Genomic DNA, 27,256 nt, shown 5'->3' with positions numbered 1-27,256 from the left:
ATACCGTTTAGCAAAGGGGTTAGCTAGCGATGACGTGCAGGAGCTTGCAGGGATTTGTAGTCTTGTATGATGTCTAAATTCATGCTAATTAGCATTTTCGAATCGGAGAGTAAATAGAGCCAAATATATTGATAAAAGTCAACTTGTTTGAGAGAGATTTACATGGTTATCAAATCTTTACCCCAGGGTTAGCCTACACGAAACACAGCCCTTATTGTTTGACCTGTATGTTTTATGGGTATTTTGACACTTCCAATATGGGGCTCTATTGCTCTTTGCCGAGGGGGTGACCACCGGGAGATTTTTTTTGTAGAACTACTGAGGTCACTTCTGGTCACTTTAAAAAAAAAAAAGATATTCTCCTCCAAAATGCACGAAACTGTAATTATGTTGACACCATCGGAAATATAACTGATGTGCGCCACAGCACTATAGGTGGCTGTGCACTTGTGTCTCTCATTCGTGCCACTGCTCGCTCTGTTTGCTACAAATATAAGTTGTGATTTTCACTCTGATCTTAAAGGGACAGTGGGAGATTTTGACTTACCCAAAGTCAGTGTAGTTTGAAGGAAGTTGAAGGTAGTTTCGCAAGCCATCGACTGGAATTCTACAGGAACAGCTAGCATGCTGCTGCTAAATTAATATAGGGGAAACACTACCTTTAATGAAAAGCGATATACTTTATTGAGTAGATGCTAAAAAACAGTAGATGGCATGAAAAATAGCAAATGAACAAGATTGCAAAATGAAACGGCAGATTGAAATGACCTCCCTTACTGTGAATTACTTTTCCTGTGTAATATAAATCACTACCCTGTATTGTATTCAATCCATTCCTTGGTTCCAAAATAAATTGTACTATAGCAACAGTTAATATTTATGCATACAATCATTAAATACCAAATTAGATATATCAGAGGTGTGTCCACTTTCCTACAATAAACACATGATTAATATTCCTTATGGTTTGCCTGTAGTGTTGCAAAATTCCTTGAAGTTTCAATAAATTCTCAGGTTTTCCCTAATTCCCGGTTGGAGGATTCCCGGAATCAGAAGTTAAAAACCAGGAAATACGGAATCCTCCAACCAGGATTTCTGGGAAACCAGGGAATTTATTGAAAGTTCCCAGAATTTTGCAACCCTAATTGCCTGACATGGGAGAAAATATTTTTAATACCTTCGATTCTATTAGTTAGTTGGTCTCCTCTCACGTCAAAGGATGAGCTGCACTGTAACATGTGCATGAGGAGATCAAGATGTACATTAACCCTGGAGCTCATCTGAAGAGCCAACTAGAAAGGGCACTCTACTTCACAGTGATTTGTATCTTCTGAGATTGGTAACCTTGGGGACACCAGGAGTCTTTTCCTATAATTACCAGCGCCCCATGTGCTCTAGTCTGCCTGGCGGCCCTCTGTTGATTGGAGTGATTTTAGAAGCCCTCTGTCTAATGCAAGTGTTCAGATCTGCTAGATTGCGTCCCACCTTTGGGAGTGATCTGATCACTGCCAAAGCCAGCATTTTGAGTCCCATTTTTAAAGGCAAGGCCCATTTTTAAGGGGATTAAAACATGATGATTAGCATAGTCCCCCTACCTCCTCCCTGTCTCTTCCTATTTTGAAAACAACGAGGAACCATCCAAGCAGAGATCATTTTCAGTGTCTCTTGTAGGATGCTGTCACAATCTGCACTCTGGGTATTGGGACAGCATTTGGGGAGTCGATCCTGGATAACACCCCTCGGCACGCCACCATTGTCACCCGGGAATTCAGTGAACTCCTCCGCATCGACCAGAGGGAGTTCAAGTCTCTGTGGGAGGTAAGCACCTCATCAGCATTAAGCCTTACTTTTGTGGATTCAGCTTTCAATACACCATCCAGTATGACTCACCTCAGATAGTGGCTGTAGCAAAGGAGGCTGCTGAGGGGAGGACAGCTCATAATAATGGCCGCAACGGAGTGAATGGAATGCCATCAAACACATGGTACCATTCCACTTATTCCACTACAGCCATTACCACGAGCCTGTCCTCCCCAATTACGGTGCCACCAACCTCCTGTGGGCTGTAACTATCTGGTAACTATCTGTATCAGTGGACTGATGATACCCACACTGGAAATAATGAGGCTTTGTGGGAGTTCTTGGATTTTCTTTGATATCTGCAAAATAAGCGTGCAGGCCTGGTGATTTAAGGCCATTTCCATTCTTTGAGGTGTGTCACTGAGGCAGTGGATTTTAAGTTTATACAATGTGTTTACATCACGTGAGGAGGACATGAAAGTGCAAAGCAGGTTATTTACACCACAAGAAATATCCTTTTTGTAATATGTTAATTGGGATGGTATTTCTCTTCTCGAAACATCTGTTTGAAGTTCCAATGTGAGGCAGTATCATTTAGATATTTTGACCACTAGGGGGAAGTGCAGTGTTATAGACAATCGGTGCACTTCCTGTTGTGTGTGGGCTCACCGATCTCCATGATATGTTTTACAATTGTGGTTCGACCGCTGGCGTCATCACCATCATTTAAGCGGTCATCTAGAGCCATTCTTCCCTTGAATAATTAGTGTAGGAATAATAGTTTACCGCTGGGTAGATTTTTCTCCCCATATCTATGGGGATGGATCCTTGTGCTCAGGTCACAAGTATTTCCATGGGGATTTGTTTTGGAAGAGCAGTGTTGATGTTTGTATGTCTGTCAGTGTCACCCATGTTGGTTTAAGACTAAAGGAGTAGAGCTTGTCATTAGCAGGTTAGAAAATGATATCCCTGGCCAAATTGTCCCTTCCTGCTGCCCTGAGGAGCTCCCCTCTCCCCTATCCCTCCACCCCCTCAGCCGTACAGGAAGGCACGAGTGAGCGATTTGGCCAGGATAGGAGGTGCCACGCTGTCCAAAGGCCCCTGTCTGTCCTGGTGGAGCCACTACACTGGCTTCCTTTCCTCTGAGAGCAGTGGACAGGCAGGGGGGGTTGTTAGTTTTAAAGCTATGGACTCTACGTCACTCACTGGTCCTTCACACTGGAACTGGAATCTGAGCCCAGTTTGAATGTATGCTATGCTGTGGACAACCACGTGGAAATACTACACGTCTCTAGTCAGAGGATAAGCTCTTCTGAGAGGTCGGTCTGAGGTGAGACGCTCTTGGGGGGGGGGGGGGGGTGAAAGGCTTTTAGCTGCCAGAGAGGAGCACCATCATTGTACATTTGCTCATGCTTCATTGATGGAACATGTGTTTGTCCTGTCTTAAGATAATACTTTCTGCCCACGGTCGTGGTTAGCTTTTTAGAGCGGGGATAAGAGGAGTACTGAGTGATATAATGGCCTTCTATATTGGGGCTTTCCGTTGGATTTGTTGATGGGTTTCAGCTCAGAACCTTGGATGATTGTGTAGTTATGTCCAGCGACTTCTGCAACAGCAACGATTCAACAATAACATACATTAGTGTCGAGAGAAGCGTCTGCATTTCCCTCACTATGAGGTAAGTGTTTAGTGCCTCATTGACGTGCTCCTATTTCATTATTAACACAGCCAAATCATTGGAGAGACTGTAGCAACTCACAGCCCATTGCTTAATTGCTGTCAATAGTGCTCAGTGAAAGCAATCTCTCTTGCCCCTGCCACTCTAGCCAATGCCCATGACGGCCATTTGGTTCAGCGAAACATCACTCCATCGTGGCGTTGTTGCTTGCCGTGCTGCGTTAGCTATGTCACACAAGCTGTGGGTGACTCAACTGCTATCAAAAGTGAACCCTGTGAACGTGCCCGTCGACAAGCTTTAGATGAATGATGGCGTTAGCGTGTCTCAATTGTGACTTTGGGTTGTATACTGGGCATGCCCGTCACTCAGTGTTTTGCTCATGATCACCGGATTTCGTTGATCCCTTTCAATTCTTTTGAGAATCTCCTCTTTGCTCAGCGTCAAGGTGCTAGACACGACCTGCGATAGGAACATTTAGCCATGCTGGTGCTCACCTGTGGAGCCTTGGTTTGAGACGGTCCAGGGGTGCCCATTTATTTCTGTCAGACATGCCGCAATGCAGAAAGTGCTCCTGATATCCTGTTACTAGCAGCAGAAGGCTTTCGAAATTCTTCATTTTCTCAAATGTTTATTCCCTGCCTGTTTACGATACATCACTTGTACTGTGCCGTAATTGATTGTAAATGCAGCCTAACTCCCTGCAGCATAGACAACTTCACCTTGTGTGTTTTTCTGATTGAGTCAAACGCAAAGCTAATTAAAGGCAAATGATCTCCCTCAGGCCATGACTACAGTAGTATTCAACCATGTATGAGTTTTATATCATTATTTGTCTGAAGAATCAAAGAGTAGTAGTTGCCTTAGGAGCTCCTTTGGGAGTTGATTGAGCACAGACCGATCTGTGAGCGAGAGGTCACGTTGAGGTGATGCTGAACGGAGTCGTCCGAGCCCCAGGTACATCCCCTGAGGAAGAAGATTTTTAGGTTGAGGGAGACCTTGATACACGCGAGCGTGCGCACACACACGCTCACACACCACACACCACAGACCTCCACCCACACAGATCTGAGAAGTGAGCAGAAAGGCTTTGGCTCAACACTCCTACAGAGTGGTGGCAGACTGAGAACAGCTCAACACTCCTACAGAGTGGTGGCAGACTGAGAACAGCTCAACACTCCTTCAGAGTGGTGGCAGACTGAGAACAGCTCAACACTCCTTCAGAGTGGTGGCAGACTGAGAACAGCTCAACACTCCTTCAGAGTGGTGGCAGACTGAGAACAGCTCAACACCTACAGAGTGGTAGCAGACTGAGAACAGCTCAACACCTATAGAGTGGTGGCAGACTGAGAACAACACTGCCTGTATGAACTGGGATTTATTCTTTAGTCATGGCTGCCATGTTAAGTGTTCAGAACATATTCTTCATCCAGTCTCAGCCTTCTCACTTCAAAGCATCATGAAAAAAACAAATGTCCAGACAGTACGTGTATATTCACTGATGGCCTTTGCTCCACGTTTGCTCCCAGTTTTGTGGCTTGCTGAAGTGAATGGGACACAAACTGTTTGTGATTATGGTGTGATATACTGTCGCACTCCGCTTGACATTGACTGTGGCGGAGTCACAGAAATATCTCTGGAACATGCCATGTTCATTGCTCTCTATTCCCCTGACCCCGCCTTCAACAACAATATCAACTGTCACGTCTACACTCTTAGAAAAATGTGTTCCAAAAGGGTTCTTCGGCTGTCCCAATAGGAGAACCCATTTTGGTTCTAGATGGAATGCTTTTTTGGTTCCAGGTAGAACTCTTTTGGGTTCCATGTAGAACTTTTTACACAGAGGATTCTACATGGAACCCAAAAGAGTTCTACCGTCGGCTACTGGAGACCAAAACAACCTACGAGGCCCACCGTTGAGGAGGGAGGTGAGAGGGGTGGTGACGGCGCTTAAGTTCCTGATGAAGCGGCGGGGTAAAATTCCCAAAAATGTTGTAATCTCTTGATGGTGGTTGGGACTGGCCATGACCTTACCACATCTACCTTCTTGTCCTCCATCCTCACTCCCCGATTTGGTAGTCCAAGAAGGAGACAGCCCTGTGGTGGAATTGGCACTTCTCCGCCTTGACGAATAGGTGGTTAGCCAAGAGGCGTTCCAGGACTGCTCGAACGTGAGTGATGTGATCTTCCAGGTTGGTCGAGAAGATCAGGATGTCATCGATGTACACAATCACCTGACGTCCGAGCATGTCCCTGAACACCTTGTTGACAAATGCCTGGAACCCTGACGGAGCATTGGCTAAGCCAAAGGGCATAACCAAATACTCATATTGACCAGACATCGTGCATAGTCACTTTAACTATACATTCATGAACATACTACCTCAATTGGGCCGACCAACCAGTGCTCCCGCGCATTGGCTAACCGGGCTATCTGCATTGTGTCCCACCACCCGCCAACCCCTCTTTTTATGCTACTGCTACTCTCTGTTCATCATATATGCATAGTCACTTTAACCATATCTACATGTACATACTACCTCAATCAGCCTGACTAACCGTTGTCTATATGTAGCCTCGCTACTTCTATAGCCTCGCTACTGTATATAGCCTGTCTTTTTACTGTTGTTTTATTTCTTTACCTACCTATTGTTCACCTAATACCTTTTTTGCACTATTGGTTAGAGCCTGTAAGTAAGCATTTCACTGTAAGGTCTACACCTGTTGTATTCAGCGCACGCGACAAATAAACTTTGATTTGATTTGAACACCGCCTTCCCCTCATCCCCCTCCCAGAAGCAAATGAGATTGTAGGCACTCCGGGGGCGATGAGGAGGGAGCGCGGGTCTTGGAGAATACCTCCCTTAGATCCTGATATTCCTCCGGGATGTTGGTCTGGAGGGCAACCACAGGACTCTCAACCGACGTGGAACAACAGGGGACAGGAAAGAAGGTCTTCCGGAATTCAGGTGACCAGTCGGTGATTCTCATCCTCGACCATGAGATGGTAGGGTTATGGCGCTGAAGCCAAGGTAGGCCGAGGATGATCTTGTGAACTGGTGCACTGGTGATGAAGGCAATGTTTTCCTGGTGATTGGGCTCCACAGTGAGGATGGGTGGTTAGGTGATGTGTGTGATGGTTCCGGATCCTAGAGGCCAACAGTTGCGACCTTGAACCGTAAATGGAGAGGAGAACAGGTAGGTAGTAATATTGAGAGAGGAGGCAAGGGTCTGATCCATAAAGTTCCCCGCGGCGCCAGAATCCACTAAAGCTGTAAACACAGGGCATGAGGGACAGTCAGCCAGAGTGATGGGTACTAAAAAGAGTCTAACAGGAAGAGCAGTAGATGGAATACTCACTCCTGGTCCAGGGGATGTAACATCACGCGACTGTCCCTCTGCTCTAGTGGATCACAGATTCTGAAGTAACAGACACCACTGGCGCTTGTGCCCTCCCTGGCCACAGTACAAACAGAGCCTCAGCTGTATCCGTCTGCGTCATTCCGCCGCGGGAAGGCGTGTGACCCCTACCTCCATGGGTTCAGGCTCTGATCCCGAACACTCACCGAAGGAGGGAGAGAAGCGATGGGGATGCCGACGGACCCAGAGGAGGTTATCCAGACGGATGGCCATAGCAATGAGGGAGGTTGTCATCTCGGCAGGCCAGTTCCGTCTGGACCTCCTCGCGCAGACCTCTTCTAAATAACGTGCTCAGTGCCGGCTCATTCCAGCCACTGGAAGATGACATTGTCCAGAAGGTAAGCACATACTCAGCAGCCGTCTGATACCCCTGCTGGAGCTGAAGCAGACGCTTACCTCCCTCTCTGCCCTCTGCGGGAGGATTGAAAATACATTTAAACAGAGCCATGAACCCCTCATAAGACTCAAGCTCCTCCTCTCCTCTCTCCCAGACGGCCCATTCTAAGGCCCGCCCAGTCAGCAGAGAAATAACCGTGGCAACCTTTGTCCTCTCGGTGGTGGGGGCCTCCCATCTGACGTGTGAAATAGAGGGAGCACTGAAGGAGGAAGCCATGGCATTTGGATGGTGTCCCGTCATATTTCTCCGGGAGGGATAGACGGGCATCGCTGATCTGAGCGGGTTGCTGGATGGGCTGGTGTGCTGACTCGTTGGGTAGACTGGCTTTAGAATGTCCTCCGCTGTTGAGACGTTGTAGACTGCGGGGAACATCTTCCATGGCCGTCCCCAGTTGAGCCAGCTGATCATGGTGTTGACGAAGGTCACCTTGTTCATTGATCGTCTGGGAGATGTCCAGTTGTCCTGCTGCTTCCATATTTTGAGTTGGTATTCTGTAATGATGTGGCGGTGAGTCAGAAGCAGGTGAAACGTTTTAATAAAACAACAAAACCCAGAACACGACACTAACATAAGGCAGTACGCCGATAAACAAGAACAATACCAACCTGGTGAGTGAACATGTGAGAGGGACATATAAAGGGGAGGAATTTAGGAAGGTAATGGAGTCCAGGTGTGAATCATGATGATTCACAGGTGCACGTAATGGTGAGTGCCAGGTGTGCGTAATGATGAATCCCAGGACCCGTGGTTAGTATACTGGCGACGTCGTACGCTGGAGGGGAGGAGCAGGAGCAGACGTGACAGATTGTAAATATGTTACTACCTAACAATATTGTCAAAAACACTTATTGGATGCCGTGTGGCTGTTGGTTACAAGGCCAGAACAGAGATAAAAGCTGCATACCTGTGTGGCTGTAATCAGTAGGAAGGTCAAAGATAAGATTCCATCTGCCCACTGTCCTTGATGTAATGCAGAGAGGCTAAGTAATAGAACCAGGGGTACTGAATGTACGGAACGTTTCGGGGTCAGAACTCACGAAATAGAGGAGAAAGGATTCAGGGCCTTAAATAATGCTCCTTGTATGCCACCCTGCCACCCCTGGATAATAGGAGAACAAGAGCGATTCCTGAGTCCAAAAAGCTATTACTGCGGTTGGCTTTCTGCTCTGCTCTGGATGTAATGTTCCTTAATACCCTGCTGCAGGCCCAGTGTGTCTGGACAATACCATACTGTCCGATCAGTTTAGTTTCAACTGGAGGTTTGAACATGCAATTTGGAATAATTAGTCAATTTCACGAATGCCCTGCGTGCGAAATGGCAAGTTGGGTGCTGTAAATGTAATATGCCTTCACTAACCATTGGTACGTTGGAATTTAGACGTGATGTGACGAGATGTACAGTTGTTGCATACAAAGTGGATGAACCACAGCATATACAACAACAATTCCAATGTCAATATGAAATAATGAAATCTTCAAGTTGAGCAGGTGTCAAATTGAAGGATAACTGCATGAAAAGGTACTATGATCAGTGTTCCAGTCTTATGTGTTCACATTTCAAGGTTAGAGGGCACTTAGGGTACACATCTGTATTTTCTGTGTAAGTACGACTTTAATCGGTTAAATAATCGAGTAAAGCTCCCGTTTGTCCCTGCCTTTTGGGACCACGTGAGCAAGTTACAGTAGAACTGTGTCTGCGCTGCGTGTGCGTAGTGTACTGTAGCTGTGTGGCGCTGCGATGGACCGAGCGTCCACTCATGAGCGCATGATGATTGGAGGAGTAGAGTAATCGCCTAGCAACTGCTGCGTGGGGGAAGTAAGCTGACAGGCAGGGAAGCAGGGAGGGAGGGAGGCACTCTGCTGGGCAAAGGGAGGCTGGGCTCAACTCACTCTGCTCTGCTTTGAGAGAGGGATGGAGGCTGGAGCACCAGGACTGGACCACACTAACAACCAGGGGATGTGGGGGGGGGTTTAGACCAGTTACTGACACAGGGACTTTGAAAGGTGGAGTCTATTACTGGGACTGTGGAAGATTATTAAGATAACTATACAGTAACAGTTGTCTGCACATGGGACAGTGTGAACACTTTTAGGTGAGTCTTGCTTTATCAAGCGTCTGTGTAATGCCAATGTGGGGCTTACAAATGGGATGATCTTCTATACGTTAACACATTGTAATACATAATCTGACAACATTTTAATTATGTCTTATCATTTGTACAGAAACGTATCACAAGGATAATGTGCATAACTACAATGTTTTGGATACTTGAAATGTCTCTGTTTGGTGAGAACCTAAAGCTGAAGAACTGAACTGAAACTCTTGGGAGGGGCTTCCCCGAATTCTTTTCCAAGCAGCCTGAAGTCTGCCAGTCAGTAGAAGGTATGTACTAGTTTATAAAACGTTTTGAGAGCAGGCAGCAGTTTGTATTATGCATGTTATGTAATCTGACGTGAATTATTCAACATACAAGTGTGCATCCATGCATAATGATGCGCAGAGTGCCAAATGTACTCATGACCTGTGAATTTAGTAATGTGACATGTTATATTTTTGTGTTTCTGGACTTTGATTTTAAGATCCACTATTGGATCCCATAGCGTTCATTTAGAAATGATTCTGTATAATTTGAACAAATGCATAGTCATTTTTGAAGCATTATAGTATTTTAACACATGTATTTATAGAAAAATGAACATAGACAAGCCATAAGGGTTGGAGAGGTGAAGTGGATCATGTGTGTGTGTTTGTGAACAACAGTGCGCATCAGTTTGTCAGAGTGGATGTGGCAGATCAGATAGTAGTTGCCCAGACCTCCCACTTCTCCCCCCAGAGGGAAAGCACATGAGAATGGGCACATCTGTCATTGCAGACTCCATTGATAAAGCCTTTGTTTGTATGGAGGGTTAAGTGATGGTTATGGCGAGTCACAGAGTTATAGTTTCACTCCTCTTATGAGTGTATCATCACATAGATATGGGGCTTTTTGGGTCTGTGTTTATACTTGACATGTCACTATTTAATTGCGTAGAATAGTTTTTGCACAATATGATACGGTAGTCTGGGTTTGTGGGTTGGATTCACTCCTCCACAGTAATTTGCGTTCCCTTCTCCCGGACTCAAATCCCAGGTAACTAACTAACTTGATCTGGTTCGATCATTTCCTCCTATTCAGAGAACAGCTGTGTTGTTTCCTGTGTATGCCTTTAATTCCTTTCATTAACTCAAAGTAAATCCACTCGAACAATGTTTCTAATCATAACCTCCTAAGCCTACTGCTCTGATGGGATCACAAACGGTTTCATTATTTGGAGGAAGACTAAGATGAGTTTTTCTGAGTTAAATCAGGCAAAGAGCATTTTGACTATTAAACCTTGGTTTTGGCTGTTGCCTTGTCGTAAAACGGTCTTTAAGGATTTCTGGACAGGGATTGCCCCCAAAGACTGCATTTACTTTGAATGGTGACCACTAATCCTGTTGACTGCTTTGTTGGAGGATAAACTGGATTCTGGATTCTGGATCAGTGACTGACCCTTCTATAGTTCGACTACAGGATTATCTGAACGAACAGCGGAGACGGAAAGCAATATGGAGTTTTATTAAATAGTTTGGGGGTATGGCCTCGTTTCCAATGAATGCTCCTCGGAGCCAGATGCTGATGACAGGTAGCCCTTTGCTGGGCAGCTGGCATCAAAACCCCCCGCTGGGGGAAAGGAATTCCAATGACGGGGCTTAAGGTGGTGGTGGGGAGGAAGATGGTCGTCAACAACTGTTGCTAAAAAAACAGCAAGAGAGAGAACAAGGGTATGTTGACATATAAATATACCCCAAGATATATGCCCATTGGTTGAGAGGAAGGTGATAATTGCAAGAGTGAGCCCATGCAGTAGATTGAACAGCAACGATCGTGCCGTGCTTAGAGGTCTATTGGGAAAATAGGTGAATGACCTTCCACAAATGGCTAATAGGAAAGAAGAGAAGAAGCAAGATGCTATGCTGATGTATTCATTCCCACTATGCCCATATAATAGGAAAATAAGTGATTGAGGTTGTGCTTACTTGATGAAGCTAAACGAGCGTTTAGAGCAACCTTCCTGATTGAGCTTTCGTAAACGACATTACCCCAACATGACAGTCCTATTTGCATCTGACGAAAGTCATATTTAACGTGAAAACCATTTAGCATCTTGAAATTCTTATCGTCTTCTGAACGATCATCTGCTGAACCTTGCACCTCGTGTCTGACACTGTGGGAGGTGGGATGGATAGGTTTTTGCATGTGATTCATGCAAACCTTTGACCCCTATCTCCTCAATCTGATCTAGCCTAAATACAGTAGTGCTCCTAATGTACAGCAGAAAGCCTCTTTCAGTGAAGTGATACAGTAGGGCTGGCTAGGTAATCTGACACGGTGATTAGGACACTACCTCTGATGCCGTGGTAGGTGTGTCAGCCAGGCCGTCAATGAAGCTCTGTTGGCCTGTCATGTCCTGTTGCATCAAATCTTTGATGGTTGGCTTGTTGTGTAGTGGCACACACTTTCATATGAATAATGTGGTTTATCTATCTGGTGTGAACGAGGCTTGCGGTTTTGACCGGCATGATGTAATGTTGAAAGGTGCACAACTTTACCAGTAGTTCAGTTGTTTTGAACTGGAATGGTCTCGTTTTAAATGGACCAACCATTATGTGAAACCATTACCCGCAACAGACAGAGCTGATCATAGTGTCTTTCCAACCCTGATCATTCTGCAGTAGTTGGTATGTGAAAAATGAATTGATACTGTCCATGTAATCCTCTGTGAGTTGAAATAATGGAGGCTAATTTGAGAGATCATTCTAATGGATATTGCAGTTGTGAAGAGCTCTTTGTAATTACAGAGCTGGATCTCTGTTGATGGAATTTGGGCTATCTAATAAAATGAAGGGGTTAGAGTGACAAGAAAATAGGGAAATGGGCGAGAGTCAATTGCATTGTCGGGAACAGTCTATTTTTCATTTGGTCCACAACTCCTACTGTGTTACTGTAAGATGAGCTGGAGATAGAGTGTCTAAAGGCTTCCATCCATACGCGTCGGTTCGGCTGGCGCCTAGCCAAATTCGGCTAGGGCAACAGATAGAGCGTGCTCGCAGACTCCCTTAAAAGACATTCGCTTGAAAAATGAGAACAAAAACAGCAACAATAGTTTTGCTTATCCACGGTAGCCACTTCCTCACAATAGTCAGAACCAATCTAAGATATCATTACTTTTTAGCCGCAAAAGTGTACACCTAAGTATTTGGATGCAGTATTTCTCAAGTGAAAAAATGTGCATGAAAATGAGTCGCTGAATGACAACAAACACTTTACTGAAGAATCACTACTGTTGACCAATGACCACGAACAGCTGGAAAAAAATCTTGCCGAAGACTAAAACGATCAAAATGTTGTCATTATACAGTACATGTTGAAACTGTAACGAACTGTTTCGGATGGGAAGCATGCAGATGCCTTTAGTGAGCTGATGAATACACTTTCTACTCACTGTTTTCACAGATGAAGAACAATCAAATATACCGTACATTATATTTGATGTTGTATCTATATTCCTTTTGTCAGGAGAGCATATTTTAAGGCTAACCTGTCAAAATAAATCATTGATCATGTATTTGATTGTTCCTCATCAGCATTGCTAAAAGCTTCCTATAGAAGCAAGTGCAGTAGGTCACAGGGGGAGAGTGTCGCTTTGTGTAAATGTAGTGTTTTCTGACACGCCTCTCACATAACAAAATACTACAGTTTACTATAGAATACTACAGTTCTTACTGTAGAATTCTGTAGTAAACTGTAATATACTGTAGGATACTATACTACACACTGTAGTATCCCTCAATCATGTGTAGTATTTTGTAAATACACCACAGTCCGCAACAACACTTTTCTTAACGATAGTAAATACTACAGTATTTAATTTGTATGTAGTACACCCTGCCCATTCCCCTCCTCCATATCCCAATTTGTGCCACCCGTAAGTGAGAAACCTACGTGCGGAGTATAGACCATATATTGTGTTCCCTATGGTTATAGAAAATAGCAGAAGCTCTGAAATCTCTGTTCAGAACCCAGTCCTACTTACAGTAGCTACAGGTTATGGAACATTTGCTCTTTTAGTATTTCTCCAGTAGGTTTCCTCACAGAGAAAGCCCCCCACTTCTATGTAAAAGACAATAAAACAAAAAACACTTGAATAAATACTACAGTAATGTCCCCAAAAACACTACAGTAAATACTACATTGTAAATTGGGTGGTTCGAGCCCAGAATGCTGGTTGGCTGAAAGCCGTGGTATATCAAGGGTAATACAAACTTGTTTATTTTTACTGCTCTAATAAAGTTGGTAACCAGTTTATAATAGCAATAAGGTACTTCTCTGGTTTGGGGTATATGGCCAATATACCATGGCTAAGGGCTGCATCTGTCGCGCATAAGAACAGCCCTTAGCCATGGTATATTGACCATATACCACATGCCCTCGTGCCTTATAAGTATACTGCACTACAGTTGGCAAGAACACTATAGTAAATACTACAGTATAATACAGTCCGCAAAAACACTGCAGTAATTAAGATAGTATATACTATTTTTCTTACTACAGTATTTATACTAGAGTAAACTGTAAATACTACAGTATACTAAAGTATATTACAGTAAATTATTCAGTATTCACTGTAATGTTTTTTGAGAAATACCTACCATAGTATACACTATAGTATTTTTTAAATGTGGGCACTAATCCCATCTAAAATAACACCCTCACCCACCCTCCAACACCCCGCACTTTCTCCATCAGCCAGTACCTCCGGGGAGAGACTTATTGGTCCAGTAGGGTCATTTAAGTGTTGAAGGCATCTCATGTGCACTGAATGCTTATTTGTTGCTCAGTTTAAGTGCTCCTCTCAAGCCCAAGCCCTTTCATTTTCAACAAAGAAAGATGGGCATGTTGATTTGATTTGATTTTATGTTTACAGTAACTGATCCTGGAGGCTTTTTTTCTATTTACATTGAATAATTGATCAAAAAAAGCATGCTGTTATATGCTTTTTCAGACAAATGTGATGATTAGGTTAGTTCTAAGATTGAATACATGCTGACATACAATGTACGTCTCATGGTTTATGATACAATTTTTGCTCATATCTTGGTAACTCTCAAAGATCATAGAGTTTTGGATTACAGTAAGGGAAATGCTTTTAAAATTGGAAGTCATTAAGACATTTTCAAAAGGCTTCTTAATTGGGGGGAAAAGCTGTTTGCATCTGAGGGGGTCTTGAAGTGATTAGCTCTGGGTAGAATTGAATTTAGAATTGGACCTCTGGGAGCAAACTGACATCTGGTAACAAATGACTCTGTCGGTTTGGCTTTCATTTGGTCTGTAGTGACCAAAAATACAAAGGATGGCAGGCAGCATTAATATGTTGCTAAATGCTCCTTAACCAGCTTCTACGGAGCCCCACTGTTCATTTAGGCGCTTAGCCCATTGTATTATGCTAATGTCCATTGACCTGTTGTTGAAAGCCCTTTGCTACATGTTGTTATAGGGTATTGATTTAACAGTGATCCATTCCAGGAATGCTAATGCCCCCACAATTGTATATGCATTGGTTGAAGCTCAATGTGAAATTCAAAATCTCCCTACTATCATACTGTATCTAAGCCAATATGACACCATTGATGATGATAATTTGCAAATCAATTTGATTGGAGGTACATAACACACTCCCCTCCTCTCGACATGAGCTGCCCGGGCGTTACTGAGAACCACATACCGAATTTTTAACAGGGTCATTAGCATTAGTAAAAAAAAAAGAAGCAATTTCTTGCCCGACCTAGCTCGATATATTCGGTTAAGAACAAGACTATAGCGTCTATAAGTTTGGTTATGACCCAGATTGTAAGTTAAATATTTATAGTAATTTAATTTGAATTTGGCGCTCTGTAATTTCACCAGAAGTTGTAGAGGTGGGACGCTAGCGTCCTGATACATAAGAAGTTTTAACCAAGCAAGAAAACATTTAATTAGTACTGAGTGAATGAACAACATCAAACGCTTCCTGTCATCACCAAACTGTCCATTTAAATAGTGTCAAGATAGTGCGTTCATGGCAGGGTTTGTAGCGTAAGCGTTAACGTCTTAAGGTCTTGGGTTCGCCTCTGCGAGGAGACATTTTGACCATTTTCTTTCATGTATAGTTTTGACACCCCCCTCTCCCGATACACACACACTGGCCCGCACGTTGTGTGCTTATTTTCAATTATTAGGTGGCTCTTAAAAGAGCATCGTTGAGTGGCAATGGACAAGGACTGTGGTGTGCGTACTACTGCGCGTTTCTTGCCAATAGTGTGGGACTGCGGCCCGCAATTTGGGGCGTTCCTGATGCCCCCCCACCATCGTCAGCATAACTCCGGGAAAGCAGTGGCCGACAGGGGGGGGCAAAGAACACTGTCTATTGATTTCTTGCTATCGTTAGCTAGCTAGCTAGCTACTTATCCACCTTCTGTGTACTGGAGTACTAGTTAGCTAGCTAACTAGCTAGCACCCAGTGTCTTTCACTGATGCCTGCCGAACACCTGCCCTTGCCGTCGTTAACAGAACTACGGGAAAAGCGCTCTACAGGCGGGGGCCAAGGACACTGTCTACCATTGTCCCTAGCTAGCTACCAGGTTTGTCCCCCCCCGCCTCTTCTTCTCTTGGGTCTGTCTGCGGTTCGAATATTAAGCAACCTGCATACACATTGTTTGAAGTACAATAGACCAACATACAGTACCTTCAGGAAGTATTCATACCCCTTTACTTTTTCCACATTTATTAGGTTACAGCCTTATTGGAAAATGTATTACATTTTTCCCCTCATCAATCTACACACAATACAGGGTTTTAGACATTTTTGCTAACTTATTAAAAAAAATATTTAAAAAATATCACATTTACATAAGTATTCAGACCCTTTACTCAGTACTTTGTTGTTCTTCTCTGCAGATCCTCTCAAGCTCTGTCAGGTTGGATGGGGAACATTGCTGCACAGCTATTTTCAGGTCTCTCCAGAGATGTTCTTTCGGGTTCAAGTCTGGGCTCTGGCTGGACCACTCAAGGACATTCAGAGACTTGTCCTGAAGCCACACCTGTGTTGTCTTGGCTGGGTGCTTAGGGTTGTTGTCCTGTTGGAAGGTGAACCTTCACCCCAGTCTGAGGTCCTGAGCGCTCTGGAGCAGGTTTTCATAAATGATCTCTCTGCACTTTGCTCCGTTCATCTTTGCCTCGATCTGGACTAGTCTCCCCGTCCCTTTCGTTTAAAAACACCCCCACAGCATGATGCTTCCACCACCATGCTTTACCATAGGAATGGTGCCAAATTCCCTCCAGATGTGATGCTTGTCATTTAGGCCAAAGAGTTGAATCTTGGTTTTATCAGACCACATAATCTTGTTTCTCATGGTCTGAGAGTCTTTAGGTGCCTTTTGGCAAACTCCAAGTGGGCTGTCATGTGCCTTTTACTGAGGAGTGGCTTCCATCTGGCCACTCTACCATAAAGGCATGATTGGTGGAGTGCTGCAGAGATGGTTGTCCTTCTGGAAGGTTCTCCCATCTCCACAGAGGAACTATAGATGTCATGTATTGTCATGTTGTGTCTTGTTTCTGTCCTTTCTCTTCACCCTGTCTCCCTCTGCTGGTCGTACTAGGTTACCTTTTCTTCCCCTCTTTCCCCCAGCTGTTCCTTGTCTTCTCTGACTACCTCGTTCACCCCTTTTCCCACCTGTTCCCTTTTTCCCTCTGATTAGGTCTCTATATCTCTCTCTGTTCCTGTTTCTGTCTTTGTCGGATTCTCGTTTGTGTTACTCATGCCTGAACCAGACTATCGTCGTGTTTGCTGCAACCTTGTCCTGTCCTGTCGGAATCTGCATGTTCATCTAACCTTGTCCTGTCCTGTCGGAATCTGCCTGTCCATCTGAGCCTACGTGTGTTTCGTCATTAAAGAAACTCTGTTTTGTTAATTCGCTTTTGGGTCCTCATTCACGCACCTGACAGAAGAATCCGACCAAGAATGGACCCAGCGACTTCGGATCCTCTCCACTCAGCAGTCGAGATCCAGGGAGCGATGCTAGGCAGACACGAGCAGGAATTGTCTGCTGCTCGACATGCCGTTGAGACCCTGGCCACCCAAGTCTCCAACCTCACAGAACAGGTTCACCATCTCCGCCTCGATCCACCGGCCACTTCCAGGGCTTTCGAATCTCCGGAGCCCAGAATCAATAACCCGCCGTGTTACTCTGGGGAGCCCACTGAATGCCGCTCGTTCCTCACCCAGTGTGATATTGTGTTTTCTCTCCAGCCCAACACTTACTCCAGGAGCACTGCTCGTATCGCCTACGTCATATCTCTCCTTACTGGACGGGCTCGTGAGTGGGGCACGGCAATCTGGGAGGCAAGGGCTGAGTGTACTAACCAGTATCAGGACTTTAAGGAGGAGATGATACGGGTTTTTGATCGATCTGTTTTTGGGGAGGAGGCTTCCAGGGTCCTGTCTTCCCTATGTCAAGGTAATCGATCCATAACAGACTACTCTATTGAGTTTCGCACTCTTGCTGCCTCCAGTGGCTGGAACGAGCCGGCTTTGCTCGCTCGTTTTCTGGAGGGTCTCCGCGCAGAGGTAAAGGATGAGATTCTCTCCCGGGAGGTTCCTTCCAGCGTGGATTCCTTGATTGAACTCGCTATTCGCATTGAGCGACGGGTTGATCTTCGTCACCGAGCTCGTGGAAAGGAGCTCGCGTTCTCCGTTGCCCCCCTCTCCGCATCACTACCATCTTCCTCTGCCGGCTCGGGTGCTGAGCCTATGCAGCTGGGAGGTATCCGCATCTCGACTAAAGAGAGGGAACGGAGAATCACCAACCGCCTCTGTCTCTATTGCGGTTCCGCTGGTCATTTTGTCACTTCATGTCCAGTAAAAGCCAGAGCTCATCAGTAAGCGGAGGGCTACTGGTGAGCGCTACTACTCCTGTCTCTCCTTCAAGATCCTGCACTACCTTGTCGGTCCATCTACGCTGGACCGGTTCGTCAGCTTCCTGCAGTGCCTTGATAGACTCTGGGGCGGAGGGCTGTTTTATGGACGAGACCTGGGCTCGGGAACATGACATTCCTCTCAGACAGTTAAGGGAGTCCACGGCCTTGTTCGCCTTGGATGGTAGTCCTCTCCCCAGGATTCAGCGTGAGACGCTACCTTTAACCCTCACTGTCTCTGGTAATCATAGCGAAACCATTTCTTTTTTAATTTTTCGTTCACCTTTTACACCTGTTGTTTTGGGCCATCCCTGGCTAGTTTGTCATAATCCTTCTATTAATTGGTCTAGTAATTCTATCCTCTCCTGGAACGTCTCTTGTCATGTGAAATGTTTAATGTCTGCTATCCCTCCTGTTTCCTCTGTCTCTTCTTCACAGGAGGAGCCTGGTGAGTTGACAGGGGTGCCGGAGGAATATCACGATCTGCGCACGGTGTTCAGTCGGTCCAGGGCCACCTCTCTTCCTCCACACCGGTCGTATGATTGTAGTATTGATCTCCTTCCGGGAACCACTCCCCCCCGGGGTAGACTATACTCTCTGTCGGCTCCCGAACGTAAGGCTCTCGAAGATTATTTGTCTGTAGCTCTTGCCACCGGTACCATAGTCCCCTCCTCCTCTCCCGCCGGAGCGGGGTTTTTTTTTGTTAAGAAGAAGGACGGGTCCCTGCGCCCCTGCATAGATTATCGAGGGCTGAATGACATAACAGTGAAGAATCGTTATCCGCTTCCTCTTATGTCTTCAGCCTTCGAGATCCTGCAGGGAGCCAGGTTTTTCACTAAGTTGGACCTTCGTAACGCTTACCATCTCGTGCGCATCAGGGAGGGGGACGAGTGGAAGACGGCGTTTAACACTCCGCTAGGGCACTTTGAATACCGGGTTCTTCCTTTCGGCCTCGCTAACGCTCCAGCTGTCTTTCAGGCATTAGTCAATGATGTCCTGAGAGACATGCTGAACATCTTTGTTTTCGTTTACCTTGACGATATCCTGATTTTTTCACCGTCACTCCAGATTCATGTTCAGCACGTTCGACGTGTCCTCCAGCGCCTTTTAGAGAATTGTCTTTTTGTGAAGGCTGAGAAGTGCACTTTTCATGCCTCCTCCGTCACATTTCTCGGTTCTGTTATTTCCGCTGAAGGCATTAAGATGGATCCCGCTAAGGTCCAAGCTGTCATAGATTGGCCCGTCCCTAAGTCACGCGTCGAGCTGCAGCGCTTTCTCGGCTTCGCGAACTTCTATCGTCGTTTCATCCGTAATTTCGGTCAGGTGGCAGCTCCTCTCACAGCCCTTACTTCTGTCAAGACGTGCTTTAAGTGGTCCGTTTCCGCCCAGGGAGCTTTTGATCTCCTCAAGAATCGTTTTACATCCGCACCTATCCTTGTTACACCTGACGTCTCTAGACAGTTCGTTGTCGAGGTTGACGCGTCAGAGGTGGGCGTGGGAGCCATTCTTTCTCAGCGCTCCCTCTCTGACGACAAGGTCCACCCTTGCGCGTATTTTTCTCATCGCCTGTCGCCGTCGGAACGTAACTATGATGTGGGAAACCGCGAACTGCTCGCCATCCGCTTAGCCCTAGGCGAATGGCGACAGTGGTTGGAGGGGGCGACCGTTCCTTTTGTCGTTTGGACCGACCATAGGAACCTTGAGTACATCCGTTCTGCCAAACGACTTAATGCGCGTCAGGCGCGCTGGGCGCTGTTTTTCGCTCGTTTCGAGTTCGTGATTTCTTATCGTCCGGGCTCTAAGAACACCAAGCCTGATGCTTTATCTCGTCTCTTCAGTTCTTCAGTAGCCTCCACTGACCCCGAGGGGATTCTCCCTGAGGGGCGTGTTGTCGGGTTGACTGTCTGGGGAATTGAGAGGCAGGTAAAGCAAGCACTCACTCACACTCCGTCGCCGCGCGCTTGTCCTAGGAACCTTCTTTTCGTTCCCGTTCCTACTCGTCTGGCCGTTCTTCAGTGGGCTCACTCTGCCAAGTTAGCCGGCCACCCTGGCGTTCGGGGTACGCTTGCTTCCATTCGCCAGCGTTTTTGGTGGCCCACCCGGGAGCATGACACGCGTCGTTTCGTGGCTGCTTGTTCGGTCTGCGCGCAGACTAAGTCCGGTAACTCCCCTCCTGCCGGCCGTCTCAGGCCGCTTCCCATTCCCTCTCGACCGTGGTCTCACATCGCCTTAGATTTTGTCACCGGACTGCCTTCGTCAGCGGGGAAGACTGTTATTCTTACGGTTGTCGATAGGTTCTCTAAGGCGGCTCATTTTATTCCCCTTGCTAAGCTTCCTTCTGCTAAAGAGACGGCACAAATCATCATCGAGAATGTTTTCAGAATTCATGGCCTTCCGTCAGACGTCGTTTCGGACAGAGGTCCGCAATTCACGTCTCAATTTTGGAGGGAGTTTTGCCGTTTGATTGGGGCTTCCGTCAGTCTCTCTTCCGGCTTTCACCCCCAGTCTAACGGTCAAGCAGAACGGGCCAATCAGACTATTGGTCGCATCTTACGCAGTCTTTCTTTTCGCAACCCTGCGTCTTGGTCAGAACAGCTCCCCTGGGCAGAATACGCCCACAACTCGCTTCCTTCGTCTGCGACCGGGCTATCTCCTTTTCAGAGTAGCCTCGGGTACCAGCCTCCGCTGTTCTCATCTCAGTTCGCCGAGTCCAGCGTCCCCTCCGCTCAGGCATTTGTCCAACGTTGCGAGCGCACCTGGAAGAGGGTCAGGTCTGCACTTTGCCGTTATAGGGCGCAGACTGTGAGAGCTGCTAATAAGCGTAGAACTAAGAGTCCTAGATATTGTCGCGGTCAGAGAGTTTGGCTCTCCACTCAGAACCTTCCCCTTAAGACAGCTTCTCGCAAGTTGACCCCGCGGTTCATTGGTCCGTTCCGTATTTCTCAGATCATTAATCCTGTCGCAGTGCGACTTCTTCTTCCGCGATATCTTCGTCGCGTCCACCCGGTCTTCCATGTCTCCTGTGTTAAGCTCGTTCTTCGCGCCCCCGCTCGTCTTCCCCCCCCCCCCCCATCCTTTTCGAGGGCGCACCTATCTACAGGGTCCGTAAGATTTTGGACATGCGTCCTCGGGGCCGTGGTCATCAGTACCTAGTGGATTGGGAGGGGTACGGTCCTGAGGAGAGGAGTTGGGTTCCCTCTCGGGACGTGCTGGACCGTTCGCTGATCGATGATTTCCTCCGTTGCCGCCAGGTTTCCTCCTCGAGTGCGCCAGGAGGCGCTCGGTGAGTGGGGGGGTACTGTCATGTATTGTCATGTTGTGTCTTGTTTCTGTCCTTTCTCTTCACCCTGTCTCCCTCTGCTGGTCGTACTAGGTTACCTTTTCTTCCCCTCTTTCCCCCAGCTGTTCCTTGTCTTCTCTGACTACCTCGTTCACCCCTTTTCCCACCTGTTCCCTTTTTCCCTCTGATTAGGTCTCTATATCTCTCTCTGTTCCTGTTTCTGTCTTTGTCGGATTCTCGTTTGTGTTACTCATGCCTGAACCAGACTATCGTCGTGTTTGCTGCAACCTTGTCCTGTCCTGTCGGAATCTGCATGTTCATCTAACCTTGTCCTGTCCTGTCGGAATCTGCCTGTCCATCTGAGCCTACGTGTGTTTCGTCATTAAAGAAACTCTGTTTTGTTAATTCGCTTTTGGGTCCTCATTCACGCACCTGACAATAGAGCCCTTCAGAGTGACCATCGGGTTCTTGGTCAACTCCCTGACCAAGGCCCTTCTCCCCCGATTGCTCATTTTGGCCGGGCGGCCAGCTCTAGGAAGAATCTTGGTGGTTCCAAACTTCTTCCATTTAAGAATGATGGAGTCCTCTGTGTTCTTAGGGACCCTTCCCCAGATCTGTGCCTCGACATAATCCTGTCTCGGAGCTCTACAGACAATTCCTTCGACCTCATGGCATTGTTTTTGCTCTGACATGCACTGTCAACTGTGGAACCTTATATAGACAGGTGTGTGCCTTTCCAAATCATGTCCAGTCAATTGAATTTACCACAGGTTGACTCCAATCAAGTTGTGGAAACATCTCAAGTATGATCAATGGAAACAGGATGCACCTGAGCTCAATTTCGAGTCTCATAGCGAAGGGTCTGAATAGTTATGTATATAAGCTATTTCTGTTATTTACTTTGAATAAATGTACACAACTTTCTTCAAACCTGTTTTCGCTTTGTCACTCTGGGCTATTGTATGTAGATTGCTGAGGATATTTTTGTATTTAATCCATTTTAGAATAAGGCTGTAATGTAACCAAGTGTGGAAAAAGTCAAGGGGTCTGAATACTTTCCGAAGTCACTGCAGCTACTGTAGTAGGTAAAAGCTGTGTGCTGGAAAACGTTGGTAGAGCATGGGTGGGGTAGGTTTTCTTTCTTTTTAGGCTTCAGACCAATGCCTAGTTTTCACTTAAAACATTGTTTTTTTGTTTTTAATTTAGATTATGGTTGTTTGATGATTAATGTTCTAGTTTCTTATTGTGTCAATAATTCAAGACAATTGATTCGGAGACAAAGTACTGCTCTAAATGACCCTTAATTTCGTGAATGTTATTTTGTATCTGAGGGTCTAGTAGTAGGGAGACAGTGTTAGCCTATAAAAGCTTAGCAGAAGAAAATTCATATTCTGACAGAGAAGCAGAGCTCTACTACACTCTCCTTGATATGGAAGCTCTTCACATATAATTAAACATGCAAATGGTTTCATGCATTTTTTTTTTTATTATTTAAATGATATACACTGAGTGTACAAAACATTAGCTATGATCCCTTATTGATGTCACTTGTTAAATCCACTTCAATCAGTGTAAATGAAGGGAAGGACATAGGTTGAAGAAGCATTTTTAAGCCTTGAGACAATTGAGACATGGGTTGTTGTACAGTATGTGTGCCATTCAGAGGATGCAACTCAATATTAGGCCTATACTGCATTGTTTGTTACATAATAGTCATGCTGCATGGCACAGCTACACTATAAGCCACTTATAGCCTTATAGTCATACGCTGATTCCTCCGAGCAGGTATTCCCAAACTGGCGTATGAGTACCCCCAGGGATACGCGCAATGCAATCGGGGGTACCCCAAATAAAAATGTAATTCACATTTTTAAACAGTCCATTTATATTTTCCAACGGGGCTATACATTTGGGTAAGGTTTTTTCTCGCCTGAGTAGCCTCGTTTCATTGCCAAAAATAAAATGAAACCATCTAGTTTTCAGTGAAATAACAACACAATGTCAAATACAGGTAGCCTAGTCAAATAATTAACATCCAATCACATTAACCGTTACTCTCTCGTGGAAATTCCACCAATGTAGCCAAAAATAGCTGCTGCTCATTCTGTTTGCTCAGAAATTGATAAATGGTAAAGTCCATAGAGACACATACCAGCTCTACTGGTAATACTGCTACTACCAGCAGTACGACACCTGCACCTGTCGACAACACAAGTTATTCTGCTTCCACGAGCACATCCAATGCTAGCATCAGTAATTCTACATTTGTTGTTAGCCCAGCTAGCATGGACACTGACAGTTGTGAATCTGATGCAGCCAAAGAGCTACTGCCGCCTTTACCCGGGAACACACCGAACAACAGACAGGGACATTGGACCATCAAAGAGGTGCAAATATGATGAGAACTATATTGATTTGTGGTTCACTTATATTGGAAGTAGTGCCTTTCCTCAGCCACGGTGTGTTATATGTGCAAAAATATTATCTCACAAGTCTATGAAACCTTCACTCTTTCACAGACATTTAGAAACAAAACATGCCAATTTGGAAAATAAGCCACAGGAGTTTTTTGAGCGAGAATTAAGACAACTTTTGAGTAGTAAGACATGTATAAAAGCAACAGATACCATTAAGAAGAATGGGCTAGAAGCGTCTTATATGGTGAGCTACCGAGTGGCTAGGACAGGCAAGCCCCATACTATTGTGGAGGACTTAATTCTTCCTGCTGCCGCGGATATGGCTGGGACAATGCTGGGGGTTAAGGCCAAAAAAACTATACAGACAATGCCTTCATCAAACAACACTGTTTCACAATACATCAATGACTTGGCAGGAGATGCTTTGAAACAATTACTGCTTCGTATACAAGCCAGTGAATTCTATGCGTTACAGCCCTCTTTACGGCGGCGGTGCGGGACGGAGACCCCGCTCCACCTCCGGCTTGGCCCACTTAGGTGGTGCCTCTGGAGAGGGGACCCTCGCAGCGGGCCCCGGACAGGAGGGCGACTCTGGAAGCTCCGGACAGGAGGGCGACTCTGGAAGCTCCGGACAGGAGGGCGACTCGGGCAGCTCCGGACAGGAGGGCGACTCTGGCAGCTCCGGACAGGAGGGTGACTCTGGCAGCTCCGGACAGGAGGGCGACTCTGGCAGCTCCGGACAGGACACAGGCACAGGACTCACCAGGCTGGGGAGACCTACTGGAGGCCTGGTCCGTGGAGGAGGCACAGGATAGACCAGGCTGTGGGGGAGCACTGGAGATCTGGTGCGTAGCCCTGACATCACTCTTCCAGGCTGAATGCCCACTCTAGCCTGGCACGTGTGCGGAGCTGGAACAGACCGCACTGGGATCTCCTGGCGAACTGGGGAAACCGTGCCTAGAGCAGGAGCGGGATATCCTGGCCTGAGGAGACGCACTGGAGGTCTGGAGAGCAGGGCTGGCACCATCCGTCCTGGCTGGATCCTCACCCTAGCCCGGCAGATGCGGGGAGCTGGAATGTAGCGCACCGGGCTAAGAACGCGTACTGGAGATCTGTAGCGCCAAGCTGGCATAAGACGTGCAGGGCTGGGGAGGCGCACAGGAGGCCTGGTGCGTGGGGCTGGCACAGTCTTCACCAGACGGCTAGCATGCACCTCAGGCCGAGTATGGAGAGCTGACTCAGGTGACATCAAATCGAGGACACGCTCCGTCGGGCGGATGTCGTGCCTCATGCACCAACACAGCAACTCTCTCATTACTCTCTCCTCCAATCTCCCCATCAACTCCTTCACTGTCTCTGCTTTGCTTCCTTCGCTCACCTCCAATTTCAGCCTGACTGGCTCTGGTTCCATCCTCGGCTCCGCCAACCATCCCGTGTGCCTCCCGCAAAATGTTTTTTATTGGGGCTGCCTCTCCTGGCCACGCTGCTTGGTTCTTTGGTGGTGGGTAGTTCTGTAACGATGCTCTTCCTGTGAATGACTGGACCAAGGCGCAGCGTGAGACGTGTTCATGATATTTATTTAAAATCAGAACACTAGAACAAAAAACAACAAAGAGGAAAACTAACAGTTCTGTAAGGAAACTAATAATACAGAAAACAACTACCCACAAAACCCATGTGGGCAAGAGCTACCTAAGTATGGTTCCCAATCAGAGACAAGATAGACAGCCGGTCCCTAATTGAGAACCATACCCGGCCAAAAACAAAGAAATACAAAAACATAGAAAAAAGAACATAGAATGCCCACCCTAGTCACACCTTGGCCTAACCAAAATAGAGAATAAAAGCCTCTCTATGGCCAGGGCGTGACACACGACTGGTCTATCTGGGTGATGTTTTTTCTTTCCTGAATGATCTGAATCTAGGATTACTATATTCAATGTGCGGGACAAAATTGAGGCTATGATTAAGAAGTTTGAGCTCTTCTCTCTGCATTAACAAGGACAACACACAGGTCTTTCCATCATTGCATTATTTTTTTGTGTGATAATGAACTCAAGCTTATGGACAATGTCAAATGTGATATAGCGAAGCACCTGAGTGAGTTGGGTGTGCAATTACGCAGGTACTTTCCCGAAACGGATGACACAAACAACTGGATTCGTTATCCCTTTCATGCCCTGCCTCCAATCCACTTACCTATATTTGAACAAGAGAGCCTCATTGAAATTGCAACAAGCGGTTCTGTGAAAATCGAATTTAATCAGAAGCCACTGCCAGATTTCTGGATTGGGCTGCGCTCAGAGTATCCTGCCTTGGCAAATCGTGCTGCTAAGACACTGATGCCCTTTGCAACCACATACCTATGTGAGAGTGGATTCTCAGCCCTCACTAGCTAAATAAAGGCACAGAGTGTGGAAAGTTATTTAAGACTGAGACTCTCTCCAATACAACCCAATTGCAGAGTTTTGTGCATCCTTTCAAGCACACCCTTCTAATTAACCTGTGGTGAGTTATTAACAATTTTTGATAAACAAATAAGGTTTTATATGAATAATGGTTAAATAAAGAGCAACGTTATGGATTATTATGATATTATTATTTGTGGCCTGTGCCATTAAAGCTCTTTGTCACTTCCCACACCCCGGGTTGTGACAGAAACTCACACTCATTCTTATGTTTAATAAATGTATCGTATAGTGTGTGTGTGGCAGGCTTACAATGATGTTAAAAAAAATCTACATTTGAGAGTGTGCTGACCCTGGCGCTAGAGGATTACAGCTGCTGGAGGTTGAGTGTTTGAAGGGGTGCGGGACTATAAAAAGTTTGGGACCACTGAGGATCTCTCCACAGGTAGGATGAATGCGCTAATGCTTACAGACAGATATGGGTTGAGGCTAAAGCCAAGTAGTAGGAGTCTGTGGAGCGTACATAGATAGGCCTAATCTACAGTACAGACAGAAACCACTTGATCCTAGCTGTGTGTGCCTGTGCTCTGGTGGGAGGGACTACATACTAGAATATCAATGCAGTGAAAAGAGACTTATTTTCAGAGCTTAGGACGCTTCCCTCTGGTGTGTGTGCATGTGTGAGTGTCTGTGTATGCGTTTTGTGTGTGGCTTGTTAAATCTTGGTGTAATCTGTTTGTAATGCCTTCTTATCTGTAAAGACCACAGATTGAGGCGATTTGATCAACTCGTAAGTCAACTACTCTCTACCACAATCTGCTCATC

At 46.0% G+C, this 27,256-nt stretch overlaps 2 protein-coding genes and 1 non-coding gene across 8 annotated transcripts in view; 2 read left to right on the top strand and 1 right to left on the bottom strand.

Annotated features, from left to right (window-relative positions):
* Positions 1-27,256, top strand: part of LOC110501447 (rap guanine nucleotide exchange factor 4) — a 52,754-nt gene that overhangs the window by 4,928 nt on the left and 20,570 nt on the right. For 2 of the 6 annotated variants that reach the window (XM_036958806.2, XM_036958807.2), the window contains exon 4: positions 1,672-1,818. In XM_036958806.2, the coding sequence (XP_036814701.2) occupies positions 1,672-1,818 (147 nt within the window). Of the gene's footprint in view, positions 1-1,671; positions 1,819-2,852; positions 3,131-9,147; positions 9,387-9,516; positions 9,677-27,256 lie in introns of those variants that run through there. The other 4 variants (XM_036958808.2, XM_090215603.1, XM_036958809.2 and 1 more) reach the window with 4 other exon arrangements.
* LOC118943730 (U7 small nuclear RNA) lies at positions 13,428-13,482 on the top strand. Its single transcript, XR_005039048.2, has one exon. It is a non-coding gene; the product is annotated as a U7 small nuclear RNA (small nuclear RNA).
* Positions 23,246-25,808, bottom strand: LOC149972817 (uncharacterized). Its single transcript, XM_090215606.1, has one exon. The coding sequence runs from the start codon at positions 25,432-25,434 to the stop codon at positions 24,505-24,507; it is 930 nt and encodes a 309-aa protein (XP_090071732.1). The 5' UTR covers positions 25,435-25,808; the 3' UTR covers positions 23,246-24,504.

The sequence above is a fragment of the Oncorhynchus mykiss genome, chromosome 22 (genome assembly GCF_057628025.1).
Source record: "Oncorhynchus mykiss isolate SJ-2025 chromosome 22, ASM5762802v1, whole genome shotgun sequence".
In the NCBI taxonomy this organism is placed as follows: Eukaryota; Metazoa; Chordata; class Actinopteri; order Salmoniformes; family Salmonidae; genus Oncorhynchus; species Oncorhynchus mykiss.
The sequence above is the reverse complement of the archived record's forward strand: the minus strand, read 5'-3'. Positions and strand labels throughout refer to the sequence as shown.

What these genes read in the sequence shown, in the direction of transcription:
- LOC149972817 (XM_090215606.1), bottom strand. Translation starts at nt 25,434, where the DNA reads ATGGAACCAGAGCCAGTCAGGCTGAAATTGGAGGTGAGCGAAGGAAGC.